At 40.7% G+C, this 22,364-nt stretch overlaps 1 protein-coding gene across 1 annotated transcript in view; it reads left to right on the top strand.

Annotated features, from left to right (window-relative positions):
* The window catches only part of ATP10D (ATPase phospholipid transporting 10D (putative)), a 76,639-nt gene that overhangs the window by 24,830 nt on the left and 29,445 nt on the right, over positions 1-22,364 (top strand). Inside the window, exons 4-12 of the mRNA XM_024573860.4 lie at positions 1,701-1,905; positions 4,202-4,287; positions 7,846-7,952; positions 8,229-8,360; positions 8,767-8,894; positions 9,015-9,267; positions 14,022-14,260; positions 19,509-19,697; positions 21,445-22,054. Of these exons, the coding sequence (XP_024429628.2) occupies positions 1,701-1,905; positions 4,202-4,287; positions 7,846-7,952; positions 8,229-8,360; positions 8,767-8,894; positions 9,015-9,267; positions 14,022-14,260; positions 19,509-19,697; positions 21,445-22,054 (1,949 nt within the window). The remainder of the gene's footprint in view (positions 1-1,700; positions 1,906-4,201; positions 4,288-7,845; positions 7,953-8,228; positions 8,361-8,766; positions 8,895-9,014; positions 9,268-14,021; positions 14,261-19,508; positions 19,698-21,444; positions 22,055-22,364) is intronic.

Genomic DNA, 22,364 nt, shown 5'->3' with positions numbered 1-22,364 from the left:
ATAAGCTCATATTCTTCTTCTTGTGAACCTTTAGTGACTCCCCATTTTCTATGGAATGAAGTTCATACTCCAATATATGGCATGTAGGACTGACCCTTCAAAATATGACTCTGCCTATATTTTTGGTGTTCTCTCTGTTACTCCTTCCTTGGAAGAGTGAACTGGTGTGCACCAACATTAGGGGAAAGATTGGTAGGCAAAATAAACCATTGATTTGCCTTTCTCTGTGAACTGATAAACTCTAGCTAGTTAAGGATTTCTTTGAGTTGGATTCATCGTGGCGCATTAGGTATTTTGGGAGAATGTGTTCTAAAAATGTACTTCTTAGTCCCTTAGGCTAAATTTCTTGAAATATCTGATATAATTCTGTACAGCAGAAGTTATACAAGTGTTGGCCCAACGTGGCATTTCTATTTAATCTGATGTGTTAGTTTTTAAAATATATAGGTTATATAACTTAGAATATAACTATTTCTCAGGCTTCTTTGACAATGAATTTAAATATTTAGCCCCATAATTCTAATAGAAAATAAATGTTTGCCTTTAAAATAGTGCATTTTTGTGACAAATACCAGTTCTTTATAGGTTTTTGGGAGGCAATGGGGGAATGAGACGGACTTTCCTAACTTTTGTTGGCAGTGTTGTGTGTGAAATGCCGCTTATCTAGCTGATATGATGTTCTGTGATAAAAACGTCCTCATTCTACTCTGAGGAGAATGCTTTGTGGTGCATAATTCATGTTTTTGGCATCAAAAGGCATGAGAAGTTTGGCAAAAACATTAACATAAAGCAGAGTGTTTAAGGCAAGTCAAGCTCAAATGACGCATCTCTCCTTTAAAAAATTAATATATAAAATGAATAAACTACAGTTAAAAAGAGATAAAATTTGCCATTTTGTTTTGTAGGAATCAGTTGCAATGACTTGACTATTTTAACCAGTATTTTTATTAAATGTTAAGTAGAGCTGTTAGTATGGTCATATAATGATGTGTTTTTAAAGATTTTGTTTATTTTTAGAGAGAGGGGAAGGGAGGGGAAAAGAGAGGGAGAGAAATTGACGTGAGAGAGAAACATCCATTGGCTGCCTCTCACTAGGCGCCCTGACTTGGGACCAAGCCTGCAGCCCAGCCATGTGCCCCAGCTGGGGTCTGTCTACCCAGCGACCTTTCACTTTGCGGGACAACGCCCAACCAGCGGAGCCTTGCTGGTCAGGGCTGTGTGATTTTTTAAATGTTGTATCTGGGTATTTATTCCATCTCTTCGTGTTTTCTTTAATTATCCATCCCATCTGCCCCATGGGCAGCTCTCGGAGAGCAGACGCTGTGCCTTGTGCACTTCCAGGCCCTTCACCCCTCCCTGACCCCAGGGTAGGTGCAGGAATTGCTACATATATACGTAAACCCATCAGACAGTGATTTTAATTTTATTTTAGAGTTATACTTAAACAACATAATGGTTCAAAATGTCATGGGGAAAAAAAGAGCTGAAAAAAGTTTTAGCAGCTAGTAACTAAATTTCCAGGTAAAGCAAGTTACGGAATTTAGGTTTCACAATTCTCTGGCTTCCCTTTTAGCATTTAATGGATTAAAATTCACCTTAATACTTTAAACATGCTTTAAATTATATAGTGAAACTTAAACACTATTGTATATGGTTTTGGCTTGATACCCTCTTTAAACTTTTTTTTTTTTCAATTTTAGGAAAGAGAAAAAATACCTTGATCGATGCTGGAAAGATGTTACAGTTGGGGATTTTATTCGCCTTTCCTGTAACGAGGTCATTCCTGCAGATATGGTCTTACTCTTCTCCACCGATCCAGATGGAATCTGTCATATTGAGACTTCTGGTCTGGACGGAGAGAGCAATTTAAAACAGAGGCAGGTGGTTCGAGGATGTGCAGAGCAGGTAGATTACATGTTTTCAGTTGGTGACATTAACTTTTTTTTTTTAGAAAAGGATAAGCTTATTTTTGCATGTATAAATAAAGAGATTTTAACATTTATTTTCCCAGTAAAAAATAGAATCCCAGAAGGTTCAATTCAGCTCCCAGTATCAGTGGAAGTATGCTATATTTTCTAGATAATAGGATGAATGACTTTGGAGCTCAAACATTTCAGTCTGGCCATCATATATATTTTTGGAACTAAATTGAAGGAACCTAGTAGAATTATTTTGATGTTGGGTGGTGGACACACAATGAGATGTACAGATGATGTATCATAGAATTGTACACTTGAAACCTGGATGATTTTATTAACCAATGTCACCCCAATCAGTTTAAGTAAAAAAAAGAGTGATTTTGCAATTTGGAAAATTATTTTGTAATAGAAATAATCATCTTCTAATTTATCTTTCTTAAGCATAGACTTTACGTTATTGAAGCTGGAGACATAAATAGATCATTGTTCTTAAAAGTCCATCGTTACTTATACACCAAGTAGTAAGAGTTTTGTGGCTTCTCGTGCCACGGAGCTTCTAAACTTTTTTCACGGTGTTATGGCGAGGGAAACAAGGACTTTGAAGTTACATTAATTAACATGAGTTTCAAAGAATTCCAGCTCACCATTTAATTACTGTGTGACTTTGAGTGAGTCACTGACACACTTTATGCTTCAGTTTCTGTATCTTCAAATGGAAATGATATCTCCCCATAGCATTGCTGTGAGACTCAGCTGAAGTGATATATGACATGCAAAGGCATCGTATGTAATGCCTAACTGTGAGTTTTCCTTCCCTTTCTCTGGGAGCACTTAAGATGAAGTATTTTTAATTTTAATGGTATTTTATTTTATTTTATTTTTAACATTTTTTAAAAGTAATAATTTTTTAAAATTTTTATTTATTTATTTTTATTCAGTTACAATTGTCTGCATTTTCTCCCCATCCCTCCACCCCACCCCAGCCAGTCCCACCTCCCTCCTCCACTTCTACCCTCCCCCTTGATTTTAAATGAACTACTATTAAGTCTCACCTACTATTAGGTCAGATTTTCTTCGTGTTATACTTATAAGCCAGAAAATGCTTTAGCCAAAGAACACCCTTATCTTTAGTACATTTCATCACCTGATACCACACTGGACCCACCTTTTAACCTGTGTATTTGGATTCTCTGTGATTGATATGCCTCTGAACTTATTGTCATTGTCACTTTTGTAAGCATTGCTGTACCTGACATTTGCAAAAATCTTGTACAGCGTGGAATTCTATCACATACTACTAAATACCTGCTTTGAGGGTGATGCCAGTTAATTAATCAGCACAATTAAGGGTGAGCACTTCCCTGATGTAATCCTGGCTCTAAATACCTTCTTGTTTTGAGACCTTTAACAAATGACTGATCCTCTTTGTGTCTCTCTTGCAGCATCTGTAAAGAGACCCAATATAGTACCACGTGGGACTGGGAAGAAGCAATTAGTTAACCTATTTAAACAATACAGATTCTAGTACATCAAAAGAACTTGAAATATTATTAGCAAATCAAATTGTATGATCATAATTCATATTTTCCATATATTTGCTGTGAAATATATATTAATATTTCACAAGCTATATCCATAGCATTTTTTGTTAGCCAAAAAGTCTTATAAAAATAAAAAGGGAAATGAGAGAGGGTTGGCATGGCTTGTTCATAGTGAGTCCATGCCTATGATTTGTAAAGACACTTTGCCTATGTGCTCACTGGTTTTATACAGCATTCTCGAATTATTGTTTGATCCATTGAGTATTTTATAAGATATTGATGTCCAGCTTATTTTTTAACTTGTAAATAAAGTTTGCTGGGATCAAGTGTGTAGGTACTGAAAGTGCTCACATATACGTTTCCTCTCAGAAACTACCTTCATGGTCGAAGAACAATGACAAAACATTTTCAGCTTTTCAGTGCTTTCTAGATGAGAGTGTTTGCCGTACGAGTAGAAGCTCTCTTCTGCAGAGTCCTGCGTGGATTCCAGTACGTGACTCAGACATGCTCATCGCTTGCTGATGTTTGCTGTAGGACCATTCTGGTCCGATGTATTCATTCATAATTATGCTTATGTTTTCCTTCATTTGAACAATTTGTGACATATACTTTGTGGCAAGAATAACTTAGTTTTACCTTAAGAATGGGTGAAAGGATAAACACTTAAAACTTAAAGGTTTAACCTTGAATTCCTCTTGTTTTATTACTTAAAAATATATCTGTGTGAACATGTATTTTTAGGACTCTGAAGTTGATCCTGAGAAATTCTCCAGTAGGATAGAATGTGAAAGTCCAAACAATGACCTCAACAGATTCCGAGGCTTCCTGTGAGTGATACATGACTTACCTTCGTGGGTGTGAGTGGAAGTGTGTGTTGCAACTATATTTAATTTGATAAGACTTTTGTGTACTTATATCCAAGATAAATCACGTATGGCCATATGTTTAGACACCTTAATAATTTGGTAAGTATTTACCTATGTGTATTTTAGAAATAACAAAATCTTGTTCTTAAACTAATCCTAGAATTTCAGTGGTATAAAAATGTCTTACAAGACAGGTTAGTTGTTTGGAAGGAGGTGTTTGGACAGAACTAACAGCTTAACTGACATGACAGGACAGTGTCCTTCTGCAGAACTGGAGTAGCACGCAGACGGTTAGGGTTGGCAGAAGTTACTCAATGATTTGAAACACATCTAAGAAGTATGAGAAATCATGACCATGTTCATTCTGGAGCCTTCTGGTGGCATCCCCATCCCTTTTGCATGAGCAGCTAGATTTGGGGTCGCACCTAATTTCGTGCCTGGCTTGTGCCACTTAAGTGCTTTATGCACTTGCCTCAGATCCCTTAACTAGTCCCAAGGCCCTTTATGGCCCCGGCTCTCCACTTTATCACTTGTCCCCGGATTCCTGGACGCCAGTTTGCTTGCCCTTTGGTTCCTCCATTCATGATAAGCTCTTTTGATGTCTGTTTCAAGGTGTGCTGCCTTCTTTTCTGATTGGTATGGTCTGACCAATGAAGTGGTCTTCCTCCTGGAATCCACAGCTAAAAGATACTCTCTGCTTCCTCTCCTCTCCCTCAGACTCCTTCCTCCTTAGTGCTCTGGTGATGCCTATATTGAGAGCTGGCTTACCAGTTTTCAGAGAAGCATTCAATGCGAGAGTCAGTGATTTTCCTGTGGAATTACTTTTAGCCATTGAACTAGCTCCTTGTGCCTTTCTTACTTTGTGGCCTGTTTTCTAAAATCAGCAAAAATTGAGATACTCAAGCTCACCCCCTATATGATGCCTTCTCTGACCTTACTCTCAGGCAGAACTGACTTCCTTCTAGTTGTGCCCACATTGTATACTATCCTATTTCTATCATAATAGCTATAATATTTTTATTAGACTTAAGTATTTTATATCAGTCACCTCCTCTTGGATGACAGGAGTCAAAGCTGTGTTTGTTTGGTTTCCTATTCCCAGCATCTATAGATATGGATGTTGCCTAGGTTCCCAAATGGATGAGAGCTCTATGTGTTTAGTCTTTGCTTCATATAGAATCCAAAGGTCCCATGCCCTAGGTGCCGAGTATCACTCACCCATCAGGTGCAAGACATGTTTAGTATTTAGGCAGATGCAACCAAGAAGGAAGCTGGGCTTTGATCTAATGATGGTAACCTAGAGTGATGTAGTGGTGAAAATAAGGATCCCAAGGGAAAAAAATGAATATTTACTAAGCAACTTCGGAAGTGATGCTTTCATATGTTAAATCTGTCCCTATAAAGGTTCTGTGGATAACACATGCTATGTTGATGAGGGTTGGGGGGTGCTTGCCTGGGAACGTGAATGTTGGGACTTGAATTTCCTCATCTGTAAAACCGGGATGTTGAATTAGATTAAACACAAGGACACTTCTAGTGCTGACCATGACCCTGTGGTTCATTCTTTGTACATATACCCATATACATGAAGGGAATACACTTACAAGAAAGTGCTTTACAAATTATAGGAGTGAAACGATATCTAGTTTTCTCCTCCTTTCTGGTGTGAAACCTTTTTTAAAGTGTTTTTTCCCCTTGTTATGCCAGATAGCAAGGATAGCAGAAACAATGACAACTTTTCTGTATGTAAGAAAAAAAAACAACTTATAGACTTAGAAAACAATCACTTAGAAAACAATCTAATTTTAGTGCTGACATTAAGAGGGCATTTTCAAACTATGTGAAATATATTAATTTCTGCTTATTTTTTAAAATTTTCAAAGATTCTGCTCTGTATTTTTGCCACCATAGCAATTTAATCAAGTAATTACTTTGAGAATTTTTGAACTGTATAGTACAAAAAATTTCAAACATGCAAAATTAGGAAGAGAAGTATGATGAACACTCACAGGCCCTCCCTCAGGTTTAACTATTTCAAAATTTTGCCCACTTTGTTTCAATTATTCCCCCACTTCCTTCCCCACTCCTACCTCGTATCATCTGACTGAGAATACTTCACTATGATTACATGGCAGAAAGGGACTTTTTAAAAAACCATACTGATAACATCATTATCACATCTAACTAAGAACAATTTCTTAATATCATCTAATACAATGGTCCCCAACCTTTTGGTACCAGGGACTAGTTTGTGGAAGACAGTTTTTCCACCGACCCTGCGTGGGCGGATGGTTTTGGGATGATTCAAGAGCTTTACATTCGAGCTCACCCCCTGCTGTGCAGCCTGGTCCCTAACGGGCCCAGACCCTTACCAGTACAGGGCCTGGAGGTGGGGGACCCCTGCTCTAATAACCTAGTCTTTGTTCAAATTTCTCCAATTATCTCAAAAAACAATTTTTTTTTACCATTGACTTGCTCTAATCAGGATCAAACCGAGGTCTACACATTGTATTTGGTTGATGTGTCTCCAGATTTCCCTTCCCAAGAAATCAGGTCATGTAGCTTGCAGAATTTACCACATTGCAAATCGAGCTGAGTGCATCCGCCTTGTGTTGAGGATGCAATCAGCCCTCCTCTTGCCCTCATGCTTTTCATCTGTAGAATAAATCAGGTCACTTTGCCTCCAGCATTTGCCACATTTCAGATTTCATTGACTGAATCCATGCAGTGGTGGCTGCCATGTTCCATGACCCTCTTACTATCCTGTAAACTGCCCAGGGTCACTTTCATAGTCCGATAAAAGAAGTAGTTTCTCTCCCTAGAAAATGACAAACATCTGATGCACATACACACACATGCAGGAAATGCTGCGTATGATTTCAAAGCCTCACTGATCCTCAGAAGCCATAGACCCCACGTTGGTTTGCCCTGATAGATAGAGGCTTGATTAGGTTCCCATGGAGATATGCACTTCCTGTCCCATAATACGTGGAGGCCTGTGGTGTCCCCTTGTCCTATTGGTAGTTCTATTACGATTAGTGTGGTCAGCCTTATCCTTTTATTACCGAGTTCCCCATCAGCCTTTTACTTAATGATTTTAGAAATCACCAATTATCACTGCCTAGAATGATTCTTGATTATATCCAGGTTGAAAATGGTGATTTTTCCAATTCTATCAATAACTTCTCCCTCATCAACTATTTATTACTTGAAATATGCGTGCAATTTGTACTAGAGGAACAGGTTCTTTATGTAGAATATATTTGAGCTTCTATAAAACTAGAAGTTGAACAAAAAAATGAATACTAGAAAACAATGGTATTTAGAAACTTGTTACACCTTTTCCCAGCCAAAGCAGGTAACTGAAATAATAAAAGCAAATGGGCCAGAGATTTGAAAACTTTCCTGTGAACTGCCTAACTTAATACTCTAATCAAGAAAATGCAAAACCATGATTTTTGTTTTTATATCCCCACTCTGGCTATTTAAAAATGAACCTGTATGCTGTCTTTCTTACAGAGAACATTCCAACAAAGAACGCGTGGGTCTCAGTAAAGAAAATTTGTTACTTAGAGGATGCACCATTAGAAACACAGAGGCTGTTGTGGGCATTGTGGTTTATGCAGGTTGGTTTCACCACTGTCTCCTCTGAGCTTTCCTATAAGCTAATACTTTCCATTCACTCAAAATGCGGTCTTCAGAAGCAGAAAGGAACTTTTGTACTGATAAACTTAATCATTGGTCTCTGTTTTTCTAAATGGATTACAAAAGCAAACTAAATTAGCAAAATATATTCTATAACTGCATTTTATTAAATTATCTGCCAGAGAGATTTTAAAATATGATATTTGCTACCTGGCTTTAATTTGCACATTCTCTGACCTGTTGTGTTACTTACGTAGGCCATGAAACCAAAGCAATGCTGAACAACAGCGGTCCCAGGTATAAGCGCAGCAAATTAGAAAGAAGAGCAAATACAGATGTCCTCTGGTGTGTTCTGCTTTTGGTTATTATGTGTTTAACCGGTGCACTGGGTAGGTAAAATTTCATTATTTGCAGACAGCTTTTCAGCAAGATGTTCATTTAAAAGTATTTTACTTTAAAAAATATGTGAATGAATGAATGACTTCTGTAAGAAGGCTTTATTTGCCAGTGATTTTTTTCCCCCTCAAATCCGAATCTCATTCTTTGGCCCGAAAGGCACGAATGTTGATGATATTCAGTGATACGTGCCGCAGGACTAAAGGGACCTGGGAAGGGACTTAAATAGAGACAGAAAGACAAGAGAATGTATAGAATTTGACTTTGAATTTGTTTCCCAAAACAAATAATGGTTCAACCAAAATAAATGCTCTCATCTCTCTTTTTTTAGAAATAAAAGTTCTATATTTACGTAACATATATGTGCCATCCATTTGATATCTGTGTATTTTCTGAAAGGTCATGGAATCTGGCTGAGTGTATATGAAAACGTGCCCTTCTTTCACCTCCCCGAGCCTGATGGACAGGTCATCACACCGCTGTTGGCAGGGTTCTATATGTTTTGGACCATGATCATTTTGCTGCAGGTAATTTCTGTCGAGCTCATCACAGAGTTCTAAGATCTTTGCTACCTACCCAGCTATGTTCAATTTCTCAACCTTTCTTTTCCGCCTGTAACATTTTTTAAATTGTGTGGTTCTTTTCAGGTCTTGATTCCCATTTCTCTCTATGTTTCCATTGAAATTGTAAAGCTTGGACAAATATATTTTATTCAAAGTGATGTGGATTTCTACAATGAGAAAATGGATTCTACTGTTCAGTGCCGAGCCCTGAATATCACCGAGGACCTTGGACAGATTCAGTACCTCTTTTCTGATAAGACAGGAACGCTCACTGAGAATAAGATGGTTTTTCGGAGATGCAGTGTGGCAGGCTTTGACTACTGTCATGAAGAAAATGGTGAGCGTTGGGTGTATGTGGAAACCAACCTTAGCATTGATCTTTTTACACTCACCTGAAGGGTTGATAATTCTAGCAAAGAAGTGCTGGATTTAACATGGGGTATTTAATCACCCAAATGGGCATAAAGCTTAATTGCCATCCTTTCAGAAGTTAATAGGTCAAAGTCAAGGAGTTTGCCTCCATGGTTTCTTTTAAAAGTAAGTGAATTACCAACAAGTAGAAGCTGGGGTTGTAGATGGTGACAATGCTTTTGCATTACAGATGCTTTTCAGAATCTAATGAAAATGTAAGCCGTATCCTAAAAAGTATTTTGAAAATAATTTCAAAGGGACTAGAGGCTCCTCCTAACCCCAACATTCAGCCCATAAGTATTCATGGATTCTTGGTTTAAGATCACATTGTTTAAGAATAAATAAGATGAGCTGAACTTCTGACACTAAGGAAGTAAATACATAAATCACAAGTGTTTCTTAAAGCATTGGACTTTACATTTGTTATTTATAAAAGTAATATGTGCTCCTATGAAGATAATTCTGAGAAATGTTCAAAATAAATTAAAAGCCTTATTCTCTCAAGGTTAACCACCATTAATAGTTTGATGGATATATAACCATCCATTTCTTTATGCATTTTCCTCTAAGTGTGAACATATCATTTTACACATATCCCTTTTGTGAGTTAGAACATGCCGTGATATTGTTTTGCAATTTGCATCTTTTATTCAATAGTATCTCGTTAACTTTTTTGCAAATCAGTTCATAACATTAAGTGCATGGTGTTGCATTATTTGTGGTCAAGTTCAGTTTTCTGTTACTACAATACTTTTCAATTAACACTATTTATTTATTCAAAATATTTTGTGATCTCCTAATAAGTGGCATGATTAGTCCATGATTTCTTATAGCTTAGAATTTAAAGCAAGGCAATAGACAAATAAGATTAAAAATTATGATAGATAAGAAAACGCCTGTTTCTCATGTCCAACTGTAATGGGATGAAGTCATTTGTAATCTGTGCAATTTTTGTAGACACAGTTGGCACTTCCTTATCTTAGTTTGTAATTTACTAATGGTGTTTAACTTTTTATGTTTACTGGTCATTTGAATTCTGTGTCTTTTTCCTGTTCTACAAGAGTTGTTCTTATTCTTCCTGTTCTGTAGGGGAGTTTTATCTATTAAGTCAGTGCTGGTGTTCAGCTTGCTTGCCCCGATATAAGTGACGTGTGGCCAGCGTCCATTTTCATTTGCACACTTAGATTGAACCAGTTGTTAAATAATTTGATTATCAACCCTGATATTATCCCTTTCTTCTTTATGAAGCAAATATTTTCCTGGCTTATGATTTATGGTTGTATTAGTTTTCTATTGCTACATAAGAAATTGCCACAAATTTAATGGTTTAAAACAATACAAATATACAATCTCATGGCTTCTGTGGGTCAAAAGTCTCTTGGGGTCATACAAAAGTCTCTCTTACCAGGCTGAATCCAGGTGTCAGCTGGGACTATGATCTTATCTGAGGCTCAGGAGCCTGTTCTTAGCTCATTGGTTTTTGGGAGAATTCTGAGTCTTGAGGTTATGATGCTGTGGTCCTGCCTCTCTGCTGGCTCTCAGCCTGAGTCATTCTAAGCTCCAACAGGCAACCAAACACCTGGCAGTTGGCTTCTTCAAGGCCAGTAGCAGAACCTCCAGCTTTAAGCCTGTCTCTCTTTCACTTCAGGCAAAGACTGACATCTCCTTTAGTGCATTTCTTGGGAGTTTATTTTTCATGTTCACATTAATATGTGGTTTTTCAACAAAAGTGGCATCACCATGGGCTTTTACTTTTACACTCATTTTTCTGAAGACTCCCTTTCCATTATCTCCTTACTCTCCTAATGGTCACTCTACTGCATGTAAGAGTTGCCGTAGTTTATGTAATGGCCCCTTAGTTTAGGTCGTGGGCAGTCGTTTGCTGTGGTAAGCAATGCTGCAGTGAACGTCCCTGTAGCTAAGCCTCTATGTCCATTGGTGAGGCTGGCGTTTTCTAAAATTACTTGACCATAGATCTTATATTTTCAAGAAGTATTTTGCAGCACTAATGTTTCGTAAAACACATGGTGGAAAGCACTGCATTATTTTTTGTATCGGTAGCATTTATAATTTTGTATTTGTAACATTTAAGAGGGCATCAGCCCTCTTCCCACCAGCCGTCTCCCACCCCAGTCCCTGAACGTACGTGCTGCTGACCAGTGAGTATTTAACTTCTCTTCAGTGGCTCCTCACGCAGAGAAGATACCAAGTGCCTAAGAATCAAATGCTGTCATGACAGTTAATTGATAGAATTCCTGTTCGTGAGCCATGGACTGTTGCACTGCTCAAAGTGCTGACGTTGCCTGTGCTTCTTTACTGTATCCCTCTGGAGCTTCTGGTCTCTTTTCTGCAGTGGCTTGGAAATGAGTCCGTACATATACACACATGCACACACACACTGAATGCTGAAGGGGGTGATGGTGGAGGCCAAGAACTTAATTCTGGGAAGACATATTATTAAGTCTGAGACATTCTTTTCACTGCAGTGAAAACAAGTTAACCCTTCCGGCTTTTCTACCAGGAGGAATCTCCATAAAGGACATTTCTGCTTGGAAATACCCGCTTACACATACGTAATTAAACTAAACACATCTGACCAACCATTTAACGTTTTAAAACCTTGCAAGTTAGAAATTTGGTCCACGGACTAAGCAGCGTACTGACAACTAGCAGCCTACCAAGTGCGTGTGTGTTGACTGTGTACTGTGTCTTCCAGACACTGGACATAATGACAAACAAGGCAGACAAGGCCCCTGCTCTCGTAGAGCTTCTGCTGGAGAAAATAGTCACCAATGACTTAATTTTTAAATCAAGAAAAATATGAAACAGTAAAAAGTGCTTGCAAAGAATTAAAATGGGATAATATAATAAAGATTATTCGGCATTGGCTGCCTGGGCAAGGCCTCTCTAAAGGGGACATTAGAGCCTAGATCTAAATTACATAATCTTGAAGTTCAGGGGCAAAAGCCATTCGATCAAAAGGAGCAGCTGGGCTAGCCCTCAGGCTGAAATGCACTGGGCAATTTTCAAAGTAAAAGAAAGGCCAGTGAGGCTGAGTTTTAGTGGAAGTGTGGAAGAAGGAGAGGCAAGAAAATTCGAGAGGTCAGCAGAGGTCAGGCCATCCTGAGTTACGTAAGCCAAGAAAAGGGGTTCAGGATTTATTCTGAGTGAACTGTGAAGCCACTGGGGAGTCGTGTGCTTTCTTGTAGGAAGACGACTGTAGCTGCTTTGGGAGGAGTGGGTTGCTGAGGGGCGAGGGGGCCAGTTATGAGGCTAGTGCACTAGTCCTGTTGAGAGACGGTGATGGCTTGGATGAAGGTAACCGCAATGGAGAGAAGTCAAGGTATTTGGGATGTGTTTTGGATAAATAGTGGACAGCTGTTGGTGATGCTTTGACTCTGGGGGCTGGGGAAGAAGACAGGAATCAGGGAGAATCCTAGATTTTTGGCCTAAGTAACTAGATAGTTAAGTATCATTTATGGAGTTGGGGAAGACAGAGAAAGAGTAAGTCTGAGGGAGAAGAAAAGGAAACTTCTATTGTCATGTGTCAAGTTCAAGTCATCTATTTACTAATTCAACACGTGTTTATTGAGTATCTTTCAACATTGCTTTGGGCTCTGGGGATATCATATTAACATAACAGATAATATGATTTGCCCTTTTGGGATGAATAGTAAAAATATAAGCAAATAAGACATACAGTGTCTAGATGGTGGTGTGTGCTGGGCTAGGATTGATAGTAAATACTGTGGTTGGCTCTGGGAAGTCTTCACTGACAGGGGACACACTGCAGTACTTGAGGGAAACGAGGGGATGAGCCAGGCAGATACCTGCTTGAAGAACCTCCTAAACATCCAACTGAAGTATCACATGAAGAACTGGATATACGGCTCTGAATTCCAATTAGAAGTCAGAGTTGAAGGTATTGATCTGTAGGTCACGTGCAAAGAGGTGATATTTCAAAGATGAGACCAGGTGGCACAACCAAGGAGGAGTATTATAGGTGGAGAAGGGAAGGAGCTTCTGCAGCAACCCCATATTTGAGGGTTGAGGGAGTGGAAAGACAGCAGGAGACACTAAGATGGAACAGCCACTGTAAATAGGAGGAAAAACAGGTACCTGTGGTGTTAGAGAAAAAAAAAGCCATTTCAAGGATAAATAGTCAGCTCTGTTGGATATTGCTGAGTTCAAGTAAAATGCAGACAGATGCGATCATTGGATTGGGTGACATGGATGGCCTTGACAAGGGCAATGTCAGTGGAGAGACAGGAAAGGAAGCCATGAGATTCGTTGCAGAGAGATTGGTGCAGGTGAAAGAGGGGAGAATTATACGGGCGAAGTCCTTGATGAGGCCAGAGGGGTGGATGCAGATCACGAGTGGAGGGTTTGGCATTTGGCTCTTTTACCCATGGTAAGAAGAGGGACGGCAGAGCGTTTGGGTACTGATGCTGGTAGGTTGGTAGATTCAATGATGGGAAAAGAAGGGAATTCCTATCTGATTGCTTCTACTTTTCTCCATGAGGTATGTTCATTAGCTAAGGGTATTGCGGGAGGGGAGGTTGGAGGCCAACTTTGGAAAAGGAGGAGATGGTATGAAATAGCTGTTCAAGTAAATGCCAGACATTCGGCTTGCAAGTGGTCCTTCTCAGGTCATGACGCAGTGTGATTTCTACCCCTCAGCCAAGAGGCTGGAGTCCTATCAGGAAGCTGGCTCTGAAGATGAGGATTTTGCAGATACTCCCACCGGCTCCCTCAGCAATATGGCAAAAGCCAGGGCCCCCAGCTGCAGGACGGTTCAGAATGGGCCTTTGGGAAGTACGTCCTCGAATCATCTGGCCGGGAGCTGTTCTGCTCTGGGAAGTGGAGAAGGAGCCGGCGAAGTGCCTCGTTCCAGACAGGCTGCTTTCAGTAGCCCCATTGTAAGTATGAATGCACGACACTCTTGTCCATCCATAATGAATAATGACAGGACATCCTCGTAATTACCATGGAGCCAAACACTGTTGTCTTCTCGACCGGAGAAGAGACCACATGATTGCAGTTCAGTGTGAATGCCCCACGCACAATTAGAAGTACAAACACACAATCTCACAAATTCCTAATGGGGGGCTACTTCAATATTGAGAGAGAGTATATCATTTCTGAAAAAAAAAAAAAAAGTAAGATTTCTGGTCAGAGCCAATCACGTCTGAGCCTGAGGACGTCCGTACAGCCTGCCTTGGTGTACGGACCGTGGCTCGCTCTCGGCAAAGCTGACCGGAGTTACTGATACACGGGTAAGTACCTATGTCTCAATCATAGGGAAATTCGTAGCCCTTTGGTGCTTTTCAACGCCTTTTTATTTTCTGTCATCTCCTCATGAAAGACTGAAGCCTACGAGTACTGGGTTCCTATTACTTATTTTAGAACCAGAAACCTATACCTTCTAAGACACTTTTTAATGCTGCTTTTATCCTCTAAAGGTTTTCATTCCACAGCCGTGCAGTTCATTCTGCCTGGATGGCTGTTCTCTCAGATCTTTGTATGCCTATCTCCTTCCCATTGTGGAAGCCTCAGCTAGATGGGACCTTCTCAGCAAACCTTCCCTACCTCCCAAATCCAAATACTCTCCTTCCTCCTCCTCCTCCCACCTCACTGTCCCAGCCTAGAAGCATCTTGCTTATCTGTGTATAGGTTAGTGTTTTGCATCCACTGTCTTCCCCCAACTAGAGTGTGAGTTCCCTGAAAGCCAGGATCCTGTCCATCCTATATACCCCTCTTTCCTTGAAGCCTGACACCGCAGATCAGCCATAAGTATTTATAGGATGAGTGAATTAATTAATGGATTAATGGAAGCCGATGACATAATAATGCTAGACAATGAGGTATAAAATGAGTGAGACACACATCTATCCTCCAGTTTTGTTCTAAGTAGATGAGGCAGACATGTGAATAAATATAATCCTGTATTCATGGTGCAGTAGTACCTGCTAATACAAAGTATAGTGAGGTCACAAAGAAGAGAGTGATCAACTCCGAAGGGGCAGGGAGGGGTCAAGAAAGGCTGCAAGAAAGAGATAAAAGTTGACTTGGGATTAAACTAATGGAAAAGGGAGGGAAGGCCCTTGGGGCAGACATTGTGTGGCGCGTGCAAAGGCCCAGAGCCACAGGATGGAAGAACATGGTGTGGAGGGGGTACTGTCAGTGTGTGGTTATTGGTCTTTGTCATTTTTCCTTCAGGTCTCTGGTATTGAGGAATCTGAGGGAGCCAGAAGAAGGCATTGGTGTCCGTACTTAAACCAGAATTGTAGAGGTGGAACCATGGGTTCCAGAAACGAGTGGGGATGGCAGTGGAAATAAAATTAGAACGTTGGGTAGAGGTGGAAGTAGGGGAGAAGTAGGGCTCAGCATTGGAGCTGCTTGGTCAACTTTACCTCCTGCGTAGGGTAGCTTTGTCTGTTATTAAACCAGACAGGATGTTTTAGGTTTTGCAAAAACAATTAAAGTAGGTTTGTGTCACTCTCAGTTTTAAAACATCTTAACATTCAGCATATATTAAGGCACCAAAAATAGTCAGCAAACTTTTTAGAGGGCCAAGAGGAGTCTTAGCCAGTGTCTGCTTGTGTCATTTGGACTTACATGGGGAAAGAAAGAAAGAAAGTGACCCGAATATGGAGTCTGCAGTCTGGCAGGAGGGGTAATATGAACCGTGGGGGAAATCTAAGGTTTGAAATAGTGAGCTATTATAAAAGGTCGGGACAAAGGTGTTGGACTCGCACCATGAAATCAGACAGGGCTGTGTTTAATTGTGGGAAGCTGTCCACATCGCGCTCTGTATTCTCTAACTAGAAACACACATTTTCTCTGCATTTAAAAAAATGGCCATCTGAGGCCAAGTGACAGGGGTGTGTGTATTTGTTTTCTAAAGAGTAGCATCTGTTTATCTACCCCCTTCTTTAGGAATGTAAAAGCAGCAAGTGTTTGATAGTGATGGGCAACAGTAAACTTTCCTTGCTTACCCACGTGCCAGGTACTGAGTTAGGGATCCAGAGGTCAGTACCATACGGTCCTTCCTTTGAAGGCACTTAGAAACTAACTCTATGGGAAGAGAAGGACATGTTCATGGAATCTTTTAAAGCAAGATGGCGTGGGCCTGATTCTCTAAGTAATAGATGTTCAGAGAAGGCAGGAACTGTCCAAAACAGGAACACAAGTCAATTTTGTAACACAGGGTCTCAGTGAGGAAGACGTGGATCTTAGAAAAATGTCTGTAGGTACAGTCCTATGAACCAGAATTATGTGATAACTGTCCTTTCTCCTCAACTCAGCAGCCACGTATCTTAGAGTCACTCTAGGTTACTCTGCAAAATGAGTCACCAGGGACTGACTCATTTTACAGAGGCCAACAGAAGTAGAAGAACATTCCTTCTTCACTTCGATGTGGATCTTCCCTTAAATGTTCTTCTGGGATCTTTTATAGATTTTATGATGCTTTTAGGTCTTGTGTCCTGAGTTTCCGGATTTTTCTCATATTTACTTTGACAGCTCCTTTGAAACGCAGTGCTGCTGACCAGCGCCCAGCTTCACCCAGCTCTAAGGTCACTTTTATTCCCGTGGTCACAGCACAGGCCGTCGGTCATGCAGTCATCACATTCCCCAGGTGACGTATTAGATTGACTTCCATCAGTAGCATTTGTCACAAAGACGTAAGTTACAGACCTTTCATTAGTCTGAGGTGATTGCAGAGTGCAGCTGTCTTTATATCATTGGTCAGTGCAGAGACCACCGGCGCAATGAAATCAGCAGTAACTTCTGAGGTCTCTCACTCAATCCCAAACATGTGCCACAGACCAAACGTGTCTAAGATACAGAATTTGAGAAGCCCTCTTCTTCAAGCTTTCCAGGACCCATGAAGCTCTCTGAGAAGTGCTTCAATAAAGAAACCTATTGAATTTAAACATTTCTTCAACTTATTTCAGTATGGAACTCTTTGGTTTTTCTTGGGGGAGGGAGGTGCTTAATATTAACATTCTGAGAAGACTGCCTCTGGCAATATTGCTCCAACCCATGGAGTCTCACAAGCACTGGATGATACTGTCACCGTAGGCCTCAATAAATGTCACTCAGCAAGTTGCACAGGCATCCCTGGGCTGACTAAGCATCGAGTGAGAAGTCCCTCAGACTGTACCACGCCCTCCTACTGACTTTGAGGAAAAGACTGTTGTCCGAGTACCAAGGGGTCAGCTCCATGTCACTATGTTTGAGACTCAGGAGGACATGTGGACAACTCATTAATGAACAGCCACCAGATTCCAAGTGCCTAGGAACTCCATCACACGGCAACAAGATTCCAATTTTGCTAAGTCAAAGACCCCAGGACAGCAGGCAGAGACCTGTGTGAAGAGACATGTAAGAATGTTTTGTAAAGGCAGATCACTTGGACCTTTAAAACCCATTGCTTCACTTAGCATAATGTTCTCCAGGTCCATCCATGCCGTTGCAAAGGGTAAAATTTTCTCCTTTTAAAAAAATTTTTATGGCCAAGTAGTGTTCCATTGTGGAAATGTGCCATAGTTGTTCTATCTACTTATCTGATGGACACTTGGGAAATAAGCCAGTAGAGAAAGACAAATACCATATGATTCCACTCATATGCAGAAGCTAACGAATAAACTGAACTAACAAGCAAAATAGAGACAGACTCATAGAGAGCAGGCTGACAGCTCTGGAGTTGGGGATCGAGGGTTGGAGGGATAAAGCACAAAGGAAAAAGAATTCATGGACACAGACAACAGTGTGGTGATTGGTGGTGACTGTGGTACGGGGAGGGTGAGTGGAGGTGGAAGAGGTTGTAACTGGGATAAATGGTAATGGACAAAAAAATACAATAAAAAATGGAAAAAAAATGTGAGCCTGGCAACCTGCCTGAAGCTGAGTGTGTCGTTTGAGAAAGAAAAAGAACATTACATTATTTGGGTTCCTGTTATGCTGGTCTCGTCCCACCTACTATCTCCTTCACATTATACAGCCATGCTTGTGAGGCAGGCGTTATTTTGACCATTATTTGGAAGAGGAACATGTAGCCAAGGGGATGAGGTAAGCTGAGGCCACTAGCTCGTTTGCAGTGGGTCTAAGGCCTGAGCCCAAACCCATGTGATTTCTAGCCTGCACTCTTTTCTTCCTAAGCCTGGGCTAATTCTCACCAAACTCCTGAGCATGAAATACATGCCACAGTCTTCTAAGTCTAATATCACACATCTCCATATTTTCCTTGTTTTACTAAATCATTCCCCCTGGCTTTCATGCGTCCAGTATGCTTTGCCAGCCAACTGTGTCTAGGACTCCTCTAGAACACAGTGGCATTTTTGCGGAAGCTTGATTTGAGGTCCCTTTTGACTCATCTGAGAAATTTCTAAAGCAGTTGACTATATGTTACTGGATAATAAACAGATTCCTACTGCAACATTCTTTGTTAAAACTAGTACTCCTCAATAAGTGAGAGAAGCACTCTGTTAACCAAAATGGAGTCGTTTTTTCAATAACAGAACTGGTTAGAGCCAATTTGTACCAAGAATCTTTAAGAGGAGGGCACATAATAGAGTTGCCATATAATTTTGAGCAGAAATCTCTTGGAGGAACCCGTAGGAATGTCTTGTGGAATGTCACTTGGAAATGCTGATGAAATTTGGTGGCCTGCTCACTGTAATTTTTATTCTGGAGTGTTGGTTTTTAACAACAGTAGTGACCAGAGCCATAAAATACTTTGTTAGAATAACGCGGTGTGAATAATGCCTTCAGTTTATCAAGAGTTGGTACTCATCAGTTGCTTCTGCATGAATCTATGCCCAAGTAGAATCCTAGACATACTGTTGCATCTATAGCTCCGGCACTGGGTAAGAACACACTCATTCAGCTGTATTTGGGTGAAAGGCTTCGTTCCTATCTCCTGTTTAGTTTTAGTTAATCGTCAAGGTAGACCCCACTGATACTGTACGTTCTGAATTTTCCATTTTTTGTCTTTCCCTGTTCTCAGTTTCCATGATACCTTGTACATTAAATCTCTCGAGGAAAATAAAGTCTACTGTTTCCTGCTTCACATATTCCGGTTATAAAAGCTATTTCTCGTTTAGATGTAAAACTCTCAGTTTTGGATACTTGTGATAACACTTTGTCTTATTGGATCTCCAGGAAACAGATGTGGTACCAGACACCAGGCTTTGGGACAAATTCAGCCAGATCACACCTCAGCTCTTCACTCCGCTAGATGAGTCTGTCCCAAACCCACCGCTGGAGACTTTGTACATCGTGGACTTCTTTATCGCTTTGGCAATTTGCAACACAGTCGTGGTTTCTGCCCCTAACCAACCGCGGCAAAAGGTAAGGCCCCTGATGCAAATGAGGGCCACCTTCTGGAAGAGAACTTGGGAATTAAACACACTGGTCTTGTTATGTGGATAATAATTGATGATAATAACAGCAGCTAATAGCACCAGTTTAACCTTAATACAGCACTAAATCTGTGCTCTGCACCTACAATGTTCTAAGTGATTTATTGGTGGGAACGTATTTAATCCTCCCAACAACCCCAAGAGTTAGGCTCCGTATCACTCTTCTGTAGTTTCCTGTTTTACAGCAGAGGGTGAGACTTGCTTTCACCAGCTACCCCTCCTGCCCAGCCACAGGAGGGTAGCTGGTGGAAGCAAGTCTGGTGGAATGTGGCTCTGTTCATTTTGTTTTCGTTTTCTTACCAAATTGAAGCTTTATTCCAGACTTCTGAGACCCCCAACAACATAGGACACATGCATCAAGCAACATACATAGTATTGAGTTCGTTATTATGTTTAACGATAAAGTGCTTTTTTCATGTACCATTTGGGTTAGCTTTCACTCGATCAGTGTAAAATCACTGCCTCTGTGATATACCAAGGTTCTGCAGTTCCCACAACAGCTGGATTTCTAAAGTCTATTGCAGCTTAGAATTCATGGAAAATTCATTTTCAATTAAAAAGAAAAACTTGTTTCCGAAACTGGCGATCCAGCACTTGCTGTGCGGGCTTCTCGGGTCTAACTGCCTCCCTGTGCACACATCCACTTACAATTCACTTTGCAACACAACCCAGTTAAACTTCGATTTTCCGTCAGATCATTTTCCTATGGCAACTTCAGAGGTGGTCAACTTTCACATAAAAATAATTTACTTCCAATTAAGCTTTCATTTGATCAGAAACTGTACTTCTATAAGATTTCAACTAGAAAGTTGCCCCTCAAAAAGTGATTATGGAATTAGAAATAAAATTGTTGGGTGTTCTGTTTTCTCCCAATATAACATCTCCTATACATCTATTTCCAAAAGAGACATCTTTTGTCGTTTTCTGCTTAAATATTGGTACCTTATCCCCAAAGAATGTAATATTCTATAGTTGAAAGTAAAATTTCTACAGGCTTGTAGGAGCCTAAGTTTTGTGATGTTTCAAGGTAATGACGTAAAGGCAGTGGACAAGGAGCTGAGCAGCGATCTCGGGGGGCACAGAAGCCTCCTTCGTGAGTGGGCTTCACTTTTCATTTCTGAGTTGTCAGCAAGTTTGAAAATTGACCATCATAAGTCCCTCAAACTATCATAAAGTTAAAAATCTTCAGAAGAAAACTTTAATTCCTTGGGCATTTCTGAATGAGAAAACTTTAGGATCCAATTAATTGGCCTTCATAATCTAATATGCTATTATTGAATAGTTAATTCGCTTACAATTTTTAAATCGTTCTTGCTAGGATGCATACAATAAAGATTATGGATTTTTCTATATTTTAAATTAGCTCATTAGGAAAAATTGCTAGTAAGTACATGCGCTGCTAGCAATATTAGCATTGTCTTCTTCTATCAGTTGTCTGCTTTCTTCCTAAATGGTTATAGAAAATTGTAATGCCACCAATATTAGCCTCTCTTTTTCATAATGGCCCTTTTTATTTTTGTTAGTGTTTTCTGTGGCAGGTATAAGCATGAAGCTGGCTGCTGTCTATTTCAGGGAATGGCACCTCTTTGTGTCGAATTTTCTCCCAGTGTGACTTCAAAGTTGTCTACCAATGCTTTGGACTGTATTTCATTGACACCACCCGAATTCTTTCCTAGATCAGACTCTCTTCACTAAGTGGAATGCCCATTAAGTCTTTGGAAGAGATTAAAAACCTTTTCCAGAGATTGTCTGTCCGAAGATCAAGTTCACCATCTCTTGCCGGTGGGAAGGAGCCGTCTTCTGGGGTCCCAAATGCCTTCGTGAACAGACTCTCTCTCTTCAGTCGAATGAAGATGGCCTCCCCTGTGGAGGAAGAGGTCTCCCAGGCCGGCGAGGGCCCTCAGGGTTCGGGAAGCTCGGCTTGCCCGGCAGAGACAGAGAAACAAAACGGTGATGCAGGCGTCGCCCATGTCCAGGTGGATGCCCTCCCCGGACAGCCCCTGACCTCCCATCTGTGCTACGAGGCCGAGAGCCCAGACGAAGCGGCGCTGGTGCACGCCGCCAGGGCTTACCAATGCACTTTACGGTCCCGGACACCAGAGCAGCTCGTGGTGGACGTTGCTGCTTTGGGACCCTTAACATTTCAACTCCTGCACATCCTGCCCTTCGACTCAGTAAGGAAAAGAATGTCCGTTGTGGTCCGGCACCCCCTGTCCAACCAAGTCGTGGTGTATACGAAGGGGGCTGACTCCGTAGTCATGGAATTGCTCTCCGCAGCTTCCCCAGGTGGGTTCACACAGAACTGAGCAGGTAGGGACGTGAAGGGCGTGTGGATCTAAAAGACCCCTTCCGGTGGTTGGATGAAGGCAGACAAGCAGACATGTGGGGGTCAGTCGCACTTGGTGAAGTAGGGAAAGCTCACTAGAATTCGGTGAGACAGCACCCAAGTTTTGTGGCTCCCCGGACCCGGGTCCAAATCTGCCCTGTGTTGTTAGCTGTACCTTGATAAAGTTACCTGACTTCAGTGCCTGAGTCTTCAGTAAATGGGGATTGCATTACCTTGTTCAGAGGTTCCTCGGAGATTCAATGTCATATG

The sequence above is a fragment of the Desmodus rotundus genome, chromosome 4 (assembly GCF_022682495.2).
Source record: "Desmodus rotundus isolate HL8 chromosome 4, HLdesRot8A.1, whole genome shotgun sequence".
NCBI lineage: Eukaryota > Metazoa > Chordata > Mammalia > Chiroptera > Phyllostomidae > Desmodus > Desmodus rotundus.
This window is presented reverse-complemented; position numbering and strand designations above follow the sequence as displayed.